This window comes from Kogia breviceps, chromosome 7, assembly GCF_026419965.1.
Source record: "Kogia breviceps isolate mKogBre1 chromosome 7, mKogBre1 haplotype 1, whole genome shotgun sequence".
In the NCBI taxonomy this organism is placed as follows: Eukaryota; Metazoa; Chordata; class Mammalia; order Artiodactyla; family Physeteridae; genus Kogia; species Kogia breviceps.
In genome coordinates this window covers 96613746-96634689 of record NC_081316.1, presented here as the reverse complement: position 1 = coordinate 96634689, position 20944 = coordinate 96613746, and the positions used below count along the sequence as shown (strand labels likewise).

Below are 20944 nucleotides of genomic sequence, written 5' to 3'. Positions count from 1 at the left end.
CATTTGATTACTTATAGGATATCCTGGCCCAAACAGAAGGAATTCCTCTCTTCAGGAAACACACACACAAAAAACAAACAAAAATACAAACCACCAGAATTCTTCTCTTAAACTTGAACCTACTTTTATCTCTCAAGTTACTTCAGAATTCAATAGATTGATCTTCACAAGAGCAATAACGTATAATGCTTGCTGAAGGGTAGACAGGAAAGAACTTTCCTTAGTATTTTATGGCTTCTCCTTATTCAACACCTGAAATATTCAGGGCCTGAAAGAACCTATGTTGATATTACTATGGGTTAATATATATTTCTTTCAGACATTTGTGAAGGAGAGTAGCGTTTTCAAAACATTCTGATTTGTATTCAATGACATTTACCATCAATTTGAAGTGATTAATACTTGAACTTCATCTAGTCAATTTTATTGTAGCTTGAGGGACAAAGTGTGTGCGTGCCCACACAGACACACACATACACACACACACACACACACACACACACACACACACACACACAAATACTAGTCTCTTCTTAAATAAGAATAATCACACCCTCAAATAATTCCTCCCTAGTGGCCAACACAGGATATAAAATTATAAAGCCTTTCTTTGAGAATGGCTCATAGACAAAATCAATGCCTCTTCAATGGTTAATAAAAAAAAATATTTTAAGCTTATTGTCACTTCCCAAGGACCATGGAGGATTCATGTCTTTTAATTGATGCTTCTCCAAGGAATGTCAGTGCACACAGACTCCCCAGCCAATTTTAATCAGAGAGGTTTCAGAGTCTCTACATTACAGAAACATGTAATTCAGACAATATAGTTAAAAAATTAAAACAGTTTGATTTTAACCATGTGATATATAAAGAAAGTTATGATTTTAGTGCTTTTCTCAAAGTAAATAAAATGAAACTTTAAACTTATAAAAATATTATAATTATAAATTTTGGAAGTATGGATAATTTAATGAATCTTAGCCAATTGAAGCTAGAGTAAGTATAATAGTAAGATGGGAGGGGAGCCACAGAGTCAACATGTTTATAGATTTTGAGAGTGGTATGATAAAATTTGGTACTTATTTAGCAAACATGAACACTAACAAGATAACCTGTCATGCTGAGGAGAAAAAAGTGATACAAAACTATGAGTACAAAATAGAAGAACTATAATAAGAGTAACTAAAGCATGTATACACTTTTTATAGTATTACAATTAGAAATACATTAATAGAAGAAGAGATTTGCTCTGTGCAGCAAAATTCTCAGATGAAATGTCCCTCTCTTGGAGTGGATGGGGGCAGAAATGTGTGGTAATATGTTCAGCCTTTAGGTGAAGTTTCAAAATGTTTCTCCAACAGACATGGCTGTAGAAAGGCTCTTTGACATTTTCTATCAGGTCAGTCTAATCTGGTTTTCCCTTCATCAAAACACAGCCCAATGTAATGAATTATATTACATAAAAAGTTGGGAAATGTTTGCTTTTTGAAAATTTTTCATGAATTTATATTACTTTAAAAATTCATACCCATACTTACTCTAAAATAACATAAAAGCAAGAAAAAACAAAAGCAAAGAAATACCTTATTTCCTCTTTAGTGATATCCCTAATGTAATCAGTTAAAGACAAAAATTTAGAAAGGTAAATGAAAATGCAAACAATTTAGAATCTAGAATTTTATTAAGAAGAAAAAAAAGAGCCTCAGCAATTTTAGACTTTGTAACTTGATCCCTGACTTCAAGACTTCCATTCTTCCCTCTATTCCCCCACTGTGGTCCCTTGTCTCTGAACTCTTTCTTCCTTACTCTGCTTTCTCCTTCTTCTATGCCCACCTCCTCAATCTTCCTAGACACCAGAGATGTTATCAACCCCTCAAGTACACATCTCACTTGAACAGTACCACTTTACATCCTAAATCCTGTAACAAGTACCTGACATTATAACCTTCCTATTCAGCATTTGTCAAAAGGGCTTGTTTGAAAGAACGTTAAGCCTCACTTCTGGTGGGTTGACTCTCTTGAGAATCTCATCAATAGAGCCATATAGGAGACGAAATTAATTCTACCTAATCCACAAAGCCTAATACACATTTCATTTTCAACAATTACCTGCATTTTGGATGAAGAGAATCAGATAGAACCTGCTGAGCTGCTGCAGCATCCCTTTCTGCAAAATACCTGCAGTTGGAGGGAGAGAAAACCATAACTCCATACCTTTTGAATACATTCATTTCAATCAAATTTGAGGCCATTTTGGATTCAGAGATGGACACCAGCATAAGCATACAACCTGTGTCAGCTCCTCCAGAGAATGAACAGCTTTTCATAATAGAATTTTCCAAATATAATGACAGTATAATAGGGTAAAACCTACAAAGATTTAGGAATGATTCTAGTAGGTTTGAAAATTTAATTATGAACTTTATCATTCCCTAGCGAACCAAAGATATTCTTATTAATGAGGGTTATAGATTCTTATTAGGAAGGCAGGATGAGGCCCCTCAGAAGGCAGAAAAAGCCTGGATGAAGGGACATGGTAAGAGGTTGTGACAGCCAAAGGGCAGATAAAGGATGAGACTATAGGAGGTGATAAAAGTTCAAATGTATTTTCTTGGAGAATATTCACAGGGTGTTAGAATTCTGGATGAAAATATCTTATGGAGCTTACAGATGTTAAAAAAATTCTGTTCTGGGAAGAAAGGGGAAATGAAGTTTCCCTTCCCACATACAAAAAGCTTACATACTCTCAAAAATATATCATAAAAAATACTTTATAAAGACAATTATAAAATACAACTACATATAGCATGTATTATTTAATTTGATGTGTATTTTCTGTATATATCTAAAGGATAAAACAACCTCTTAAATTTTCTCTCAGAAAAGTTCAAAGCTAGTCAGCAAACTTAGTAAACATGTCCATGATTATTAATGAAATTGAGTCTCTTCATACTTTTGTTGGTCATTTAGGTTTATAGAATAGGTTTATATTAGAATTAGGTTTCTGTTCACATTTCTTGGTCCAGTATATCTAAAAATGTCCTCAAATAAATAAGCCTACAGATAATAATATACTAGATATGGATCCTTTATCAATTATGTGAGTGTCAGTCTTGGCTTTCTTTTCATTTTATTAATGGTGGCTTATAGAAGGTTTTGATTTTAATATGTGAAATTTATTGATTTTTCTTTTACAGTTTGTGCTTTTTAGGTTTTTATCTTTAAGAGATCCCTCCTTACTCACATATCTTAAAGATTTTCTCATAAAAGTTGTAAATATTTGTTTTTGACATTCAATTTGTAAACTGAGGCAAGGTAGAGATTTAATTTAATTTAATTTTCAAATGGAAGGCCAGTTGCCCCAGCTCTACTTATTTAAAAGCTCATCCTTTACCCACTTATTTGTAACACCACCTTTGTCATCAAAATTTACTTTTTTATTTATTCACATTACATAATAGTGTAACATTTAAAACATTTACCAGTGGGGAGGGGGAGGAGGGAAAAAATAGGAGTGGGGGAGTGCAAGGTACAAACTATAGGTATAAGATAGGCTACAAGAATGTATTGTACAACATGGGGAATATAGCTAATATTTTGTAATAACTGTAAATGGAGTGTAATCTTTAAAAATTGTATAAAAATTTTACCATCTTAAAAAAAAAGCATGGGTGATTATTAAACTTCCTAAATTTAAAATAAAAGATCTTAGGGGGAAATGGGTGCCATTAAAAATGTCATTTTTTCTTTTAAAAATATATCACTATCCTCACTAGTAGGGTAGTGTCAAATGACACAAGAACCAACCTAGAAGGACTCCATTTTTCTTGAAAAATAATGGCTACAAATGACCCAATTTAAGCATGAAAAAAATAATGAGCACAATTATTAAATCACATAAACATACAAAAACCAGGAGTTAAAGTGATAATTTAAAAATATAAAGCCCCCCCAAAAACGTTTGATCACTAACAAGGGGACTAGGGCACCAATTCCTCACTCTGAAAATTGGCAACTTATTTACTTGAGCGGCTGTCCTGCCTGTATTTTAATTTATTTATTTTATTTATTAAAACAAAAATTTTTTTTTGGCTGTATTTTGCCTTCGTTGCTGTGTGTGGGCTTTCTCTAGTTGGCGGTGAGTGGGGGGCTACTCTTCGTTGCAGTGCACGGACTTCTCATTGCAGTGGCTTCTCTTGTTCCGGAGCATGGGCTCTAGGCATGCGGGCTTCAGTAGTTGTGGCATGCGGGCTCAGTAGCTGTGGCTCACGGGCCCTCGAGCACAGGCTCAATAATTGTGGTGCACGGGCTTAGTTGCTCTGTAGTATGTGGGATCTCCCTGGACCAGAGCTCGAACCTGTGTCCCCTGCATTGGCAGGCAGATTCTTAACCACTGCGCCACCAAGGAAGCCCCCTGCCTCTATTTTAGAGAAACCAAATAACCGTATTTAATAAAGGAAAATGTCTTTACAGAATTTTAGGCAACAACTGTGGGAAGAATAACAGAATTAGAAAAGCACTCGTTGCATAATTAATTGGTTCAGTGAAGATAACTGGAGGAAATGGTTAGATAAAGGGCTGGTGGGGACTTTAAAATGGAGCCATCAGGCTGTGATTCCTCTGATCCATCTCAGCTTAAGACTGAGAGTGGGGATGCTGCAGGCCTCCCACCAAGATGTCAACATGAACCTATTCAAGCCTTTCCGAGTAACTCTGGTTTTCAGGGCATACCGGGGATGGGTACAAATGCAAACAGACAAATACAGATTGTGGGATATTTTATAGGACAGTTGACCTAGAATCTTTTTTTTAAAAAATTATTTATTTATTTTTATATTTATTTTTGGTTGTGTTGGGTCTTCGTTTATGCGCGAGGGCTTTCTCTAGTTGCGGCAAGTGGGGGCCACTCTTCATCGTGGTGCACGGGCCTCTCACTATCGCGGCCTCTCTTGTTGTGGAGCACAGGCTCCAGACGCGCAGGCTCAGTAGTTGTGGTTCACGGGTCCAGTTGCTCCGTGGCATGTGGGATCCTCCCAGACCAGGGCTCGAACCCGTGTCCCCTGCACTGGCAGGCAGACTCTCAACCACTGCACCACCAGGGAAGCCCGCTGACATAGAATCTTGCATGAATTAATGACATCATGGAGGGGCAAAAGGAGAGGATGGAGCAGGAGAGACTGATTTAATTAAAAAGGACCAGAGAGCAAAGTAGAAATAGAGACTCAGAGGTAGAGAACAAATGTATGTCTACCAAGAGGGCAAGGTGGGGGGTGAATTGGGAGATTGGGATTGACATATATACACTATTGATACTATGTTTAAAATAGATAACTAACGAGAACCTACTGTATAGCTCAGGGAACTCTACTCTATGCTCTGTGGTAACCTAATGGGAAGGAAATCCAAAAATTAGGGTATATATGTTTACGTATAGCTGATTCACTTTGCTGTACAACAGAAAGTAACAGAGCATTGTAAAGCAACTATACTCCAATAAAAATTAATTAAAGAAAAATAAGATGACAAAAAAAAAAGACGAGAGAGATACAATCACTAAGTGCAATGCATAGATCTTACATGGAACTGGATCAGATCAAACCAGCTGTAACAAGACATATTTGAGAGAACTGGGTAATTTGAATATGGTCAGGATATAGATGATACCAAGTAATCATTGTTAATTTTATTAGGTGTAATAATGTCATTGGGGTTAATGTAAGGTAATATTGATGTCTTTTAGAGCTATATATTGAAATATTAGGGTGAAACAACAAACAGTATAGGATTTTCATTAACACACTTGTACCAAAAAAACAAGTGTTGCAAGTATTCCAAAATCTCAATTGTTACTGAATCTGGGTGATCAATGTAAAGGGGGTTCTTTATAATCGTTCCTCTGTTTTTGAATATAATTGAAATTTTTCATAATAAAAAATAAATTTGAGATTTGTTTAAAAGAATCCATGAAGTTTGCCAGATAAAAAGAAGATGGTAGTAGCTTTTTAAATTTTTTGAACCTGAGTTCAAGTCAGAGGACTTGAATGTTTTCCTGGAGTCTCCTGGGAAATGGCTTTTGGGAATAATAAATCAACTTTGACATTTCAGTACGAGGAGACCAGAACATCACTTTAAAACTCAACCATTCTTCATTTTACTTACTGCAAATTGTACAGTCCCAAAAGTCCCATTCCTCGAAAATCTGTTTTAGGATCATCACCTTGGAAACCAATTTCACACCACTGCTTAGAAATCCGGGATTCCAGAGGAGAATTGGGCTTCAAGAATTTCCATAACTGAAGAAAAGAAAAAAATTAGCCTGTTGACATACATACATATAATACTCTTTCTTATTGACTGAAATTTAGTAAACTACATTGTTAGGAGGAACTTGGAAATCTGAATATATGCAAGTACATTACAATTGAAGATTTGATCATTTTTCAATTATCTATGACAGCAGCTCTCAAAGTATGATCAAAAGACTCCTAGGAGGGACCCTAAGACCTTTTCTGAGAGCCTGGGAGGTAAAAACTATTTCATAATAAAACTAAGAGGTTACTTGTCTTTCACTCTCATCTCATAAGAATACAGTGGAATTTTCCAGAGGCTGAATGACATGTGATGATCTCATTGCTCTGAAGGCAATGGAATGCACATTTGTATACTTTGGTGTTTTTAATCTTTCTGTTTTAGCTCCCAAACAGAAGTGTGTGTGTGTGTGTGTGTGTGTGTGTGTGTGTGTGTGTGTGTGTGTGTGTATACACACACACATACATATGTATATATGTATGTATAAATATATACACATACACACAATCTTCTACAAAAGTTCTTTGGAGTCTTCAAAAATATTTAAGAGAAAAAAGGGAAGGGGAGAAGATGAAAAAATTTGAGGGTATGCATTATTCAAATCCTCAGATGATTATCTCACTTTATAAACTTTTAGCAGCATTGTTAATAAAAAGAAAAGTGAACTGACGAGTTTCATTTCTCATCTATAACAAGGGTGAGAGTAAACAAGCATCATATAGCTGAATAAAGAAAGATCAGTAAGGAGACCTTCAAGAGGGCAGAAGAGTAAGACGTGGAGATCACCTTCCTCCCCACAAATACATCAGAAATACATCTGCATGTGGAACAACTCCGACAGAACACCTACTGAATGCTGGCAGAAGACCTCAGACCTCCCCAAATGCCCAAAACTCCCCACGTACCTGGGTAGAGCAAAAGAAAAAAGAAAAAACAGAGACAAAAGAATAGGGAGGGGGGCCTGCACTAGTGGGAGGGAGCTGGGAAGGTGGAAAAGTTTCCACACACTAGGAAGCCCCTTCACTGGCAGAGATGGTGTGTGGCCGGGGTGGGGGTGGGGGAGCTTCAGAGCCACAGAGGAGAGCGCAGCAACAGGGATGCAGAGGGCAAAGTGGAGAGATTCCCGCACAGAGGATCGGTGCCGACCAGCACTCACCAGCCCGAGAGGCTTGTCTACTCACCCGCCGGGGCGGCCAGGGGGCTGGGAGCTGAGGCTTCAGCTTCTGAGGTCAGATCCCAGGGAGAGGACTGGGTTTGGCTGTCTGAACACAGCCTGAAGGGGGCTAGTGTGCTACAGGTAGCCAGGAGTGTGTCCGGGAAAAAGCCTGGAACTGCTGAAGAGGCCAGAGACTTTTTCTTGCCTCTTTCTTTCCTGGTGCGTGAGGAGAGGGGATTAAGAGTGCCGCCTAAACGAGCTCCAGAGACGGGTGCGAGCCGTGGCTAGAAGCATGGACCCCAGAGACGGGCATAAGATGCTAAGGCTGCTGCTGCAGCCACCAAGAAGCCTGTGTGCAAGCACAGGTCACTATCCACAGCTCCCCTCCCGGGAGCCTGTGCAGCCCGCCACTGCCAGGGTCCCATGATCCAGGGACAACTTCCCCGGGAGAACACACGGTGCACCTCAGGCGGTTGCAACGTTATGCTGGCCTCTGCCACCGCAGGCTCGCCCCACATTCCATACCCCTCCCTTCCCCCCCACCCCCCCTGCGTGAGTGAGCCAGAACCCCCTAATCAGCTGCTACTTTAACCCTGTCCTGCCTGAGCAAAGAACAGACTCCCTCAGGTGTCCTACACACAAAGGCAGAGCCAAATCCAAAGCTGAACCCCAGGAGCTGTGCGAACAAAGAAGAGAAAGGGAAATCTCTCTTAGCAGCCTCAGGATCAGCAGATTAAATCTCTACGATCAACTTGATGTACCCTGCATCTGTGGGATGCCTGAATAGACAACGAATCATCCCAAATTGAGGTGGTGGACTTTGGGAGCAACGATATATATATTTTTTACCTTTTTTCTTTTTGTAAGTGTGTATGTGTATACTTCTATGTGTGATTTTGTCTGTATAGCTTTGCTTTTACCATTTGTCCTAGGGTTATGACTGTCCTTCTTTCTTTTAGTATAGTTTTTAGCACTTGATATCATTGGTGGATTTGTTTTTTGTTTGGTTGCTCACTTCTTTCCTTCTTTCTTTCTTTTTTTAAATTACTTTTTATTTTTTTATTTTTAATAATTATTTTTTATTTTAATAACTTTATTTTATTTTATTTATTTATTTTTCCTTTCTTTTTTTCTTTTTTTCCTCCCCTTCATTCTGAGCCATGAGGCTGACAGGGTCTTGGTGCTCCGCCCAGGTGTCAGCCCTGTGCCTCTGACGTGGGAGAGCCGAGTTCAGGACATTGGTACACCAGAGACTCCTCAGCTCCACATAATATCAAATGTCAAAAGTCTCCCAGAGATCTCCATCTCAATGCCAAGACCCAGCTCCACTCAATGACCAGCAAGCTGCAATGCTGGACACCCTATGCCAAACAAGTAGCAAGACAGGAACACAACCCTACCCACTAGCACAAAGGCTGCCTAAAATCATAATAAGGACACAGGCAACCCAAAACACACCACCAGACATGGATCAGCCCACCAGAAAGACAAGATCTAGCCTCATCCACCAGAACACAGGCAATAGTCCCCTCCACCAGGAAGCCGACACGACTCACTGAACCAACTTTAGCCACTGGGGGCAGACACCAAAAATAATAGGAACTACAAACCTGCAGCCTGTGAAAAGGAGAGCCCAAACACAGTAAGTTAAGCAAAATGAGAAGACAGAGAAACACATAACAGATGAAGGAGCAAGGTAAAAACACACCAGACCAAAAATATGAAGAGAAAATTGGCAGTCTACCTGAAAAAGATTTCAGAGTAATGATAGTAAAGATGATCCAAAATCTTGGAAATAGAATGGAGAAAGTACAAGAAACATTTAACAAGGACATAGAAGAACTAAAGAGCAAACAAACAATGATGAACAACACAATAAATGAAATTAAAAATTATCTACAAGGAATCAATGTCAGAAAAACTGAGGCAGAAGAACAAATAAGTGACCTGAAAGATGAAATAGTGGAAATAACTACTGCAGAGCAGAATAAAGAAAAAAGAATGAAAAGAATTGAGGACAGTCTCAGAGATCTCTGGGACACCATTAAACACACCAACATTTGAATTGTAGGGGTCACAGAAGAAGAAGAGAAAAAGAAAGGGACTGAGAAGATATTTGAGGAGATTATAGTTGAAAACTTCCCTAATATGGGGAAGGAAATAGTCAATTAAGTCCAGGAAGCACAGAGAGTCCCATACAGGATAAATACAAGGAGAAACATGCCAAGACACATATTAATCAAACTGTCAAAAATTCAATACCACGAAAAAATTTTAAAAGCAGCAAGGGAAAACAACAAATAACATACAAGGGTATCCCCATAAGGTTAACAGCTGAACTTTCAGCAGAAACTCTGCTAGCCAGAAGGGAGTGGCAGGACACATTTAAAGTGATGAAAGGGAAAAACCTACAACCAAGATTACTCTACCCAGCAAGGATCTCATTCATATTTGACGGAGAAATTAAAACCTTTACAGACAAGCAAAAGCCTAAGAAAATTCAGCACCACAAAACTAGCTTTACAACAAATGCTAAGGGAACTTCTCTAGGCAAGAAACATGACAGAAGGAAAAGACCTACAATAACACACCTAAAACAATTAAGAAAATGGTCATATGAACATACATATCGATAATTATCTTAAATGTAAATGGATTAAATGTTCGAACCAAAAGACATAGACTGGCTGAATGGACACAAAAACAAGATCCGTATATTTGGTGTCTACAAGAGACCCACTTCAGACCTAGGGATACTTACAGACTGAAAGTGAGGGGATGGAAAAAGATATTCTATGCAAATGGAAATCAAAAGAAAGCAGGGGTAACAATTTTCATATCAGACAAAATAGACTTTAAATCAAAGACTATTACAAGAGACAAAGAAGGACACTACATAATGATCAAGGGATCAATCCAAGAAGAAGATATAACAATTGTAAATATTTATGCACCCAACATAGGAACACCTCAATATATAAGGCCAATGCTAACAGCCATAAAAAGGGAAATCGACAGTAACACAATCATACTAGGGGACTTTAACACCCTATTTTTTTTTTTTTTTTTTTTTTTTTTTTTTTTTTGCGGTATGCGGGCCTCTCACTGTAGTGGCCTCTCCCGTTGCAGAGCACAGGCTCCGGACGCACAGGCTCAGCGGCCATGGCTCACGGGCTTAGTTGCTCCGCGGCATGTGGGATCTTCCCAGACCAGGGCACGAACCCGTGTCTCCTGCATCGGCAGGCAAGTTCTCAACCACTGCGCCACCAGGGAAGCCCTAACACCCTATTTTCACCAATGGACAGATCATCCAAAATGAAAATAAATAAGGAAAAACAAGCTTTAAATGATACATTAAACAAGATGGACTTAATCGATATTTATAGGACCTTCCATCCAGAAACAACAGAATACACTTTCCTCTCAAGTGTTCATGGAACATTCTCCAGGATAGATCATATCTTGGGTCACAAATCAAGCCTTGCTAATTTTAAGAAAATTGAAGTCATATCAAATATCTTTTCTGACAACAACGCTATGAGACTAGATATCAACTATAGGAAAAATCTGTAAAAAACACAAACACATGGAGGCTAAACAATACACTACTTAATAACCAAGAGATCACTGAAGAAATCAAAGAGGAAATCAGAAAATACCTAGAAACAAATGACAATGAAAACACGATGACCCAAAACCTATGGGAAGAAGCAAAAGTAGTTCTAAGGGGGAAGTTTAGAGGAATACAATCCTACCTTTAGAAACAAGAAACATCTCAAATAAACAATCTAACCTTAAACCTAAAGCAATTAGAGAAAGAAGAACAACAAAACTCCAAAGTTAGCTGAAGGAAAGAAATGACAAAGATCAGATCAGAAAAAAATGAAAAAGAAATGAAGGAAACAATAGCAAAGGTCAAGAAAACTAAAAGCTGGTTCTTTGTGAAGATAAACAAAATTGATAAACCATTAGCCAGACTCATCAAGAAAAAAGGGAGAAGACTCAAATCAACAGAACTAGAAATGAAAAAGGAGAACTAACAACTGACATTGCAGAGATACAAAGGATCATGAGAGATTACTACAAGCAACTATATGCCAATAAAGTGGACAACATGGAAGAAATGGACAAATTCTTTAAAAAGCACAGCATTCTGAGACTGAACCAGGAAGAAACAGAAAATATAAACAGACCAATTACAATCACTGAAATTGAAACTGTGATTTAAAATCTTCCAACAAACAAAAGCCCAGGACCAGATGGCTTCACAGGTGAATTGTGTCAAACATTTAGAGCAGAGCTAACACATATCCTTCTCAAACTCTTCCAAAATATAGCAGAGGGAGATCACTCCCAAACTCATTCTACGAGGCCAACATCACCCTGATACCAAAACCAGAAAAAGATGTCACAAAGAAAGAAAACTACGGGCCAATATCACTGATGAACACAGATGAAAAAATCCTTAACAAAATACTAACAAACAAAATCCAACAGCTCATTGAAAGGATCATACACCATGATCAAGTGGGGTTTATCCCAGGAATGCAAGGATTCTTCAAATCAATCAATTTGACACACCATATTAACAAATTGAAGAATAAAAACAATATCATCCTCTCAATAGATCCTGAAAAAGCTTTTGACAAAATTCAACACCCATTTATGATAAAAACCCTCCAGAAAGTAGCCATAGTAGGAACTTACCTCAACATAATAAAGGCCATATATGACTAACGCACAGCCAACATCGTCCTCAATAGTGAAAAACTGAAACCATTTCCACTAAGATCAGGAAGAAGACAAGTTTGCCCACTCTCACCACTGTTATTCAACATTGTTTTGGAAGTTTTAGCCACAGAAATCAGAGAAGAAAAAGAAATAAAGGTATCCAAGTCAGAAAAGAAGAAGTATAGCTGTTACTGTTTGCAGATGAACTGATAATATACATAGAGAATACTAAAGATGCTACCAGAAAACTACTAGAGCTAATCAATGAATTTGGTAAAGTAGCAGAATACAAAATTAATGCACAGAAATCTCTTGCATTCCTATACACTAATGATGAAAAATCTGAGAGAGAAATTAAGGAAACACTCCTATTTACCATTGCAACAAAAAGAATAAAATCCCTAGAATAAACCTACCTAAGGAGACCAAATGCCTGTATGCAGAAACGTATAAGACACTGATGAAAAAAATCAAAGATGACACAAAAAGATGGAGAGATATACCATGTTCTGGGATGGGAAGAATCAACTGTGAAAATGACTATATTACCCAAAGCAATCTACAGATTCAGTGCAATCGCTACCGAAGTACCAATGGCATTTTTCACAGAACTAGAGCAAAAAATTTCACAATTTGTATGGAAACACAAAAGACCACAAATAGCCAAAGCAATCTTGAGAAAGGAAAATAGAGCTGGAGGAATCAGGCTCCCTGACTTCAGACTATACTAAAAAGCTACAGTAATCAAGACAATATAGTACTGGCACAAAAACAGAAATATCCTGTTCAATGGAACAGATAGAAAGCCCAGAGATAAACCCATGAACATATGGTCACTTTATTTTTGATAAAGGAGGCAAGAATATTAAATAGAGAAAAGACACCCTCTTCAATAAACAGTGCTGGGAAAACTGGACAGCTACATGTAAAAGAAAGAAATTAGAACACTCTATAACACCATACACAAAAATAAACTCAAAATGGATTAAAGGCCTAAATGTAAGGTGTATAAAGCTATCAAACTCTTAGAGGAAAACATAGGCAGAACACTCTATGACATCAATCACAGCAAGATCCTTTTTGACCCACCTCCTAGAGAAATGGAAATAAAAACAAAAATAAACAAATGGAACCTAATGAAACTTAAAAGCTTTTGCACAGCAAAGGAAAATGTAAACAAGAAGAAAAGACAACCCTCAGAATGGGAGAAAATATTTGCAAATGAAGCAACTGACAAATAATTAATCTCCAAAATTTACAAGCAGCTCATGCAACTCAATATCAAAAAAACAAACAACCCAATCCAAAAATGGGCAGAAAACCTAAATAGACATTTCTCCAAAGAAGATATACAGATTGCCAACAACACATGAAAGGATGCTCAACATCATTAATCATTAGAGAAATGCAAATCAAAACTACAATGAGGTATCACCTCATACCAATCAGAATGGCCATCATCAAAAAATCTACAAACAATAAATGCTAGAGAGGGTGTGGAGAAAAGGGAACCCTCTTGCACTGTTGGTGGGAATATAAATTGATATAGCCACTATGGAGAACAGTATGGAGGTTCCTTCAAAAACTAAAACTAGAACTACCATATGACCCAGCAATCCCACTACTGGGCATATACCCTGAGAAAACCATAATTCAAAAAGTCATGTATCACAATGTTCATTGCAGCACTATTTACAATAGCCAGGGCATGGAAGCACCTAAGTGTCCATTGACAGATGAATGGATAAAGAAGATGTGGCACATATATACAATGGAATATTACTCAGCCATAAAAAGAATAGAAATTCAGTTATTTGTAGTGAGGTGGATGGACCTAGAGTCTGTCATACAGAATTAAGTAAGTCAGAAAGCGAAAAACAAATATTGTATCCTAACATATATATATGGAATCAAAAAAAGGTCATGAAGAACCTAGGGACAGTATGGGAATAAAGATGCAGATTTACTAGAGAATGGACTTGGGGGTACAGGGAGAGGGAAGGGTAAGCTGGGACAAAGTGAGAGAGTGGCATGGACATATATACACTACCAAATGTAAAATCAATATCTAGTGGGAAGCAGCTGCATAGCACAGGGAGATCAGCTCGGTGCTTTGTGACCACCTAGAGGGGCGGGATAGGGTGGGTGGAAGGGAGGGAGACACAAGAGGGAGGAGATATGGGGATATATGTATATGTATAGCTTATTCACTTTGTTATAAAGCAGAAACTAACACACCATTGTAAAGGAATTATACTCCAATAAAGATGTTAAAAAATAAATAAATAAGTAAATAAAGCAAACTAAAAAAAAAAAGAAAAGAAATATCAGTCAAGTTCATGAATAAACCTCAAAAGTTATTTTCATCTTTAAGAGTTACCTGAAATAATTTTAATTATGATCAATTATATTTTAATGGACAAATATAAATTCTAAACACTGTGCTCTTTACTGCTTAAGAAACTGGTTGTACTTTTTAAATTTTGTATAGAAAGATAGACTCAGCACATATCATTTACTTGAGAGAGGGAGAAAGACTGAGACCCACAATTGTATAAACATGTAATTTCAAAACATAAGTTCTTTCTAGTAAATAAAGATGGGCATGTAAACAAATTTACTTTTTAGACTATTAATAATATTTTATATTATATCTTCATTATAGACAGGGACACATATAAAATTTCCTCTTACTACTTAAGACAAACCATCTTATTTTTGAATTTTATTCTTTTATTTTTTTATACAGCAGGTTCTTATTAGTTATCTGTTTTATACATATTAGTGTATATAAGTCAATCTCAATCTCCCAATTCATCCCGCCACCACCACCCTCTCCCCCCACTGCTTTCCCCCCTTGGTATCCATACGTTTGTTGTCTACATCTGTGTCTCTATTTCTGTCTTGCTAAACGGTTAATCTGTACCACTTTTCTAGATTCCACATATATGCATTAATATATGATATTTGTTTTTCTCTTTCTGGCTTACTTCACTCTGTATGACAGTCTCTAGGTCCATCCACGTCTCTACAAATGACCCAATTTCATTCCTTTTTATGGCTGAGTAATATTCCATTGTATACACGTACCACATCTTCTTTATCCATTTGTCTGTTGATGGGCATTTAGCTTGTTTCCATGTCCTGACTATTGTAAATAGTGTTGCAATGAACACTGGGGTGCATGTCTTTTTTTGAATTATGGTTTTCTCAGGGTATATGCCCAGTAGTGGGATTGCTGGGTGATATGGTAGTTCTATTTTTAGTTTTTTCAGGAACCTCCGTACTTTTCTCCATAGTGGCTGTATAAATTTACATTCCCACCAACAGTGCAATAGGGTTTCTTTTTCTCCACACCCTGTCCAGCATTTGTTGTTTGTAGATTTTCTGATGATGCCCATTCTAACTGGGGTCTGGTGATACCTTGTTGTAGTTTTGATTTACATTTCTCTAATAATTCATGATGTTGAGCAGCTTTTCATGTGCCTCTTGGCCATCTGTATGTCTTCTATGGAGAAATGTCTATTTAGGTCTTCTGCCCATTTTTTGATTGGGTTGTTTGTTTTTTTAAATATTAAGCTGCATGACATAATTCATCTTTTAAATTGCTAATTCTACGTTATATGGATTTTAAAGCTTAAATGGAACCATAATAGACAAACATCTTGTGTTATAGTGAACTGTCACATTTGACATAGTATAAAGCAATGTCCAAGACAGGAAATACTAACCAAAAAAAAGTTGTAATTCATCAAAGTTATTTTACGCAGTAATCCCAAATTACTTATTACATTTGCCTTTACCAATGAGCTTTTTCCTCTTGTAATTTTCATGTTTCTACTTGTAGCCCTTTCTTTTTCACTTACAGAAGTCCTTTTAACATTTCTTGCAAAGTTGGTTTGATGCTGCTGAACTCTTTTAGCTTTTCCTTGTCTATAAAGCTTTTGATTTCTCCATCAAATCTGAATGAGAGCATTGCCAGATACAGTATTCTTGGTTACAGTTTCTTCCCTTTCATCACTTTAAATATGTCGTGCCAGTCCCTTCTGGCCTGCAGAGTTACTGCTGAAACGTCAGCTGACAGACTTATGGGAGTTCCTTTGTATGTAATGTGTTGCTTTTCCCCTGATGCTTTTAATATTTAATCCTGTATGGAACTCTCTGTTCTTCCTGAACTGGGGTGACTGTTTCCTTTCCCAGGTTAGGGAAGTTTTCATCTATTATGTCTTCAAATATGTCCTCAGCCAGCCCCTTTCTCTCTCTGTTCTCCTTCTGGGACCCCTATAATGTAAATATTAGTGTGCTTGATGCGGTCCCAGAGGTCCTCATTAAACTGTCCTCATTTCTTTTCATGCTTTTTTTTTTTTTCTTTTCAACATCAGTGATTTGCACACTCTGTATTCCAGCTCGCTGATCCATTCCTCTGTATCATTTAATCTGCTGTTTATTCCTTCTAGTGTATTTTTCATTTCAGCTACTATATTCCTCACCTCTAGTTTTTCTTTATATTTCCTAGCTCTCTGTATAAAACTTCTAACTTCTTGCTGTGTGCAGCCATTCTTCTCCCAAGTTCTTTGATCATCTTTACAATCACTACCCTGCATACCTTCTCAAGTAGATTGGCTATTGCCACTTCACTTATTTCTTCTTCTGGAGCTATATCTTGTTCCTTCATTTGGAACATGTTCCTTTGTCGCCTCATTGTGACTTGGTTGCTGTTTTTATTTTTATGAATCTGGTAGTTTAGTTACATTTCCCAACCTTGGAGTCATGGCTTTTTGTAGGAGATGTCCTATGTATCCCAGCAGTGAACTTCCCTCTCTTTACCTGAGCTATATATGCTCTAGGGGTTCCCCCTGTGAGGACTGCATGGGTATTTCTGTTGTGGTGGGCTGACTATGTGGGCAATGTGGTAGGCTTGGTTGGCCACTGATCTGATTGGTTGCCAGACTCTGCCTTGTTTGGGGGCTGTTGGCTGCTGGTTGGTGGGACTAGGTCAGAAGGCAGCTGGCTGCAGAATCTTGGGTGGCCCTGAGGCTAGTGCTGGCACACTGCTGAGTGGAGTCAAGGTCTAAGAGTCTGGTTGCAGGGCCCAGGGGTCCCAGAGCTGGTGTCAGATTGCTGGTGGATGGGGCCAGTTCCTGATATAGTTGGGTGTAGGGTCTGGGGCATCATGAAGCTTGTATTGGCCTGCTCATAGCTGACTCCAGTGTGGGGCCTGGACTACTGGTAGGCAGGCCATGTACACAGGCTGAGGAACTGTGGTTTTCTTGTGGCTGTTGTCTGCCCCCTAGTGGGTGAGGCTTCTCTGGAAGCTAGAGCAGGTACCCTGGGGAGCAGGGCTGGGGCCCAGGTGATTCTTGGACTGGTGCCTGCTCAGTGGTTGGTGGAGATGGATCCTTGGCTCTCTGGTGGGCATGACCATATCCAGGAGCAGCTGCTGGTTTAGGATGTCTTAAGGCAGCCTATCTGCTGGTGGGTGGGGCTGTGTCTCCATCCAGTCTGTTCCTTGGCCTGAGGTACCCCAGTGCTGGTGCCTACAGACTGTTGGGCCAGAGCAAGTCTTGTTCCTGGGTCTAATTAGTTAGAGGGAGGATCCTACAATGGTGCTTGGCAGCACCATTGTCCATGTGGTAGAATGAACTCCCTAAAATAGCAGCCATAAATGTCTATGTTCTCAGGGTGAGCTGCAGTTGCCTCCTGCCTCTCTGGGAGACTCTCCAAGATCAACATAAGTGTCTAGTTCTCAGGGTGAGCTGCAGTTGCCTCTTCCTCTCTGGAAGACTCTCCAAGATCAGCAGGCGCCTATCAAATTACTCCTTCTTTCCTGGGTCCTGCAGCATGTGAGATTTTGTGTGTGCCCTTTAAGAATGAAGTCTCTATTTCCCCCAGCCCCTTGGGACTTCAGAAAGAAAGACCTGCTGGCCTTCAAAGTCAATGCTCTGGGGGCTCATCTTCCCAGTGCAGGACCCCCAGGCTAGGGAGTCTGATGTGGGGCTTGGACTTCTCACTCCTTTGAGAGAACCTCTGCATTTGTAATTATTCTCCCATTTGTGGATCACCCACCTGGGGTATGGGACTTGACTATACTGCAACTCCACCCACTCCTACCATCTTTTTGTTGTTCCTTCTGTTTATCTTTAGTTGTAGAAGATCTCTTCTGGTAGGTTTTGATCCTTTTCATCGATGGTTGTTCTGCAGATAGTTGTAATTTTGGTGTGCCTGTAAGAGGAGTTGAGATCAAGGTCTTTCTACTCCGCCATCTTGGCCAACCTTGGTTATGTTTACTTTAGAGATAAGCAAATTACAAACGGGGTCTGAGTCCAGGGTCTGAGTCACACAGCTAGTATATTATAAAGCCAGGACTGTTCACCCCTACAATAGGCACTTCGAGGACAGGCATCTTTTCTACCCTCAAGTGGCTTGCAGTCTAATTGGGGAGGTACTCTGCATCTACAAAAATCACTAAATCTTATCCATAGAGCTTCCCCAAAATACCTCTCGAATGTTTTCTGTTCCGACTGCCTTATTCTAGCCATCTTCTCCAACCTGAACTATTAAAATAGCCTTTTAATTTTTCCACTAACCATTAGCCTCCTCCCTTCCATCTTCTAAAGTACCACCGGAGGGATTATCTAGTCATGTTATTCTCTAGGTTACAAACTTCAGGTTCTCTATGTCTGATCGTAGGAAACCCATGCATCTTAGTAGGCATTTTGGACCCTTTCCAGTTTATTTCTTTAAGCTATTTCTCCTCTATCTCATTATGTACAGCCTGTTTCCTCCATGCTCTGTCATTCACCATGACCCATGCCATCCTATATGCCCAGGTATTTGCTCATGCAGTTTCCTATTACCCATTATTCTCAGAGTAGAATCTGGCTCTTTTTAAAAAATTGTTACTCATTGAGTTTTGAAATCTTCTCTAGCAAATTCAGGAGTGGGATCTTCACTCTTCTTCTGTTAATTCAAATTCCACATCTGATAATAAAATCAATAATAATAACACATTCATTGAGTGTTTAGTATGTGTCAATTGTTAAAGTAAGTGTTTTATAACATTATTTCATTTAATTGTCCCAATAACCTTGTAGTGAGATATTGGTATTATCCTCATTTTTCACATAGTTAGAAAGGGCTCTTAATTCCTGCATTACACTATCTCTTGAGGGAAAAACCATGTCTTGTTCACATTTGTATTTGCAGAGGCTGGCCCATGGTTTGTATTTAACTTCTTGAGCTTAGGCTTCTTCATCTTTAAAATGGGTAATTATATGCTTGTTATCTACTTCATAAAATTGTTTAGAGCTAGGGTAAGCAAATTAAGGCCTGTATGTCAAATATGACCTGCCATCCATTTTTCTAAGTAAGGTTTTATAAGAACACATCCACACTCATTCATTTATATGTTGTCTTTGGCTGCTTTTGTACTCCATTGGCAAAATTAAGTAGTTGTGGCAGTGACCTTATGGCCAACAAAGCTTAAAATATTTACTATCTAGCCCTTTGTAGGCAAAGTTTGCTGACCCCTGGTTTAGAGGCTTGGGTGATATATTGCCATATTGTTTAATTGCTTTCATTTATATAAACATAGGAGACCATTATCAGTGTTTTCACTTGCAAACTATGAAAAAGAAACCTGGATTTTATGGTCATTTAACCATAGACTGGGATAAAACTGATTACATCACTTTACATTCATGTAGCACTGTCCATATGAGTTATTCATATGGACATTTCTATTAAATGTTTTCTAACCAAATTAATAGTAAAGGTAAAAATTTATGTGGATTCATGTACTTAATAGAAAAAAATATAATCCAGAATTAAAAGATCTGATGGGTAGAGATGCTTCTCCTAGAATGAATGGATGGACAAATGCCCTTGCTTTTCTATTCTGCAGCAGACCTGAGACAGGGCAGAAGTGTTCAAATAAGCTTAAGATAAAGACTAAATGCAAAGAGAAGAGAATTAAACAGAGCACAGGCCATGATGGATGATGGGCTGACTCAGCATGCAGACTCCACATCTGTAGCTTGTCACCTGCCATGGGAATCACCCTTCCTAGCTCTCATCTCCTGTACTTGGCAGATGGCTTTGTAATAACTCTACTCCCAGTAGTACAGATTTAGATGGCTAGACTCCTCAGATCCCCCCACCAGAGGCCCACCACCTTAGTTCAGATTTCCAGTCAGCTTCCTAAGTACAAGAAATGACCTTACCTTTCAGAGCTACCCTCCCTCCATTTATTTTTCAAAGAGGACCCCTGGGCCCTGCAACCAGACTCTTGGACCTTCAGCAGTGTGCCAGCACTAGCCTCAGGGCCACCCAAGATTCTGCAGCCAGCTGCCTTCTGACCTAGTCCCACCAACCAGCAGCCAACAGCCCCCAAACAAGGCAGAGTCTGGCAACCAATCAGATCAGTGGCCAACCAAGCCTACCACATTGCCCACATAGTCAGCCCACCACAACAGAAATACCCATGCAGTCCTCACAGGGGGAACCCCTAGAGCATATATAGCTCAGGTAAAGAGAGGGAAGTTCACTGCTGGGATACATAGGACATCTCCTACAAAAAGCCATGACTCCAAGGTTGGGAAATGTAACTAAACTACCAGATTCATAAAAATAAAAACAGCAACCAAGTCACAATGAGGCGACAAAGGAACATGTTCCAAATGAAGGAACAAGATATAGCTCCAGAAGAAGAAATAAGTGAAGTGGCAATAGCCAATCTACTTGAGAAGG

At 38.7% G+C, this 20944-nt stretch overlaps 1 protein-coding gene across 3 annotated transcripts in view; it reads right to left on the bottom strand.

Moving 5' to 3' along the window:
• Window positions 1-20944, bottom strand: part of ELMOD1 (ELMO domain containing 1) — a 100832-nt gene that overhangs the window by 14528 nt on the left and 65360 nt on the right. For all 3 annotated transcript variants that reach the window (XM_059070370.2, XM_067038882.1, XM_067038883.1), the window contains 2 exons: window positions 6160-6293; window positions 2110-2178 (listed from right to left, as the gene is read on the bottom strand). In XM_059070370.2, coding sequence (XP_058926353.1) covers window positions 2110-2178; window positions 6160-6293 — 203 coding nt within the window. The remainder of the gene's footprint in view (window positions 1-2109; window positions 2179-6159; window positions 6294-20944) is intronic.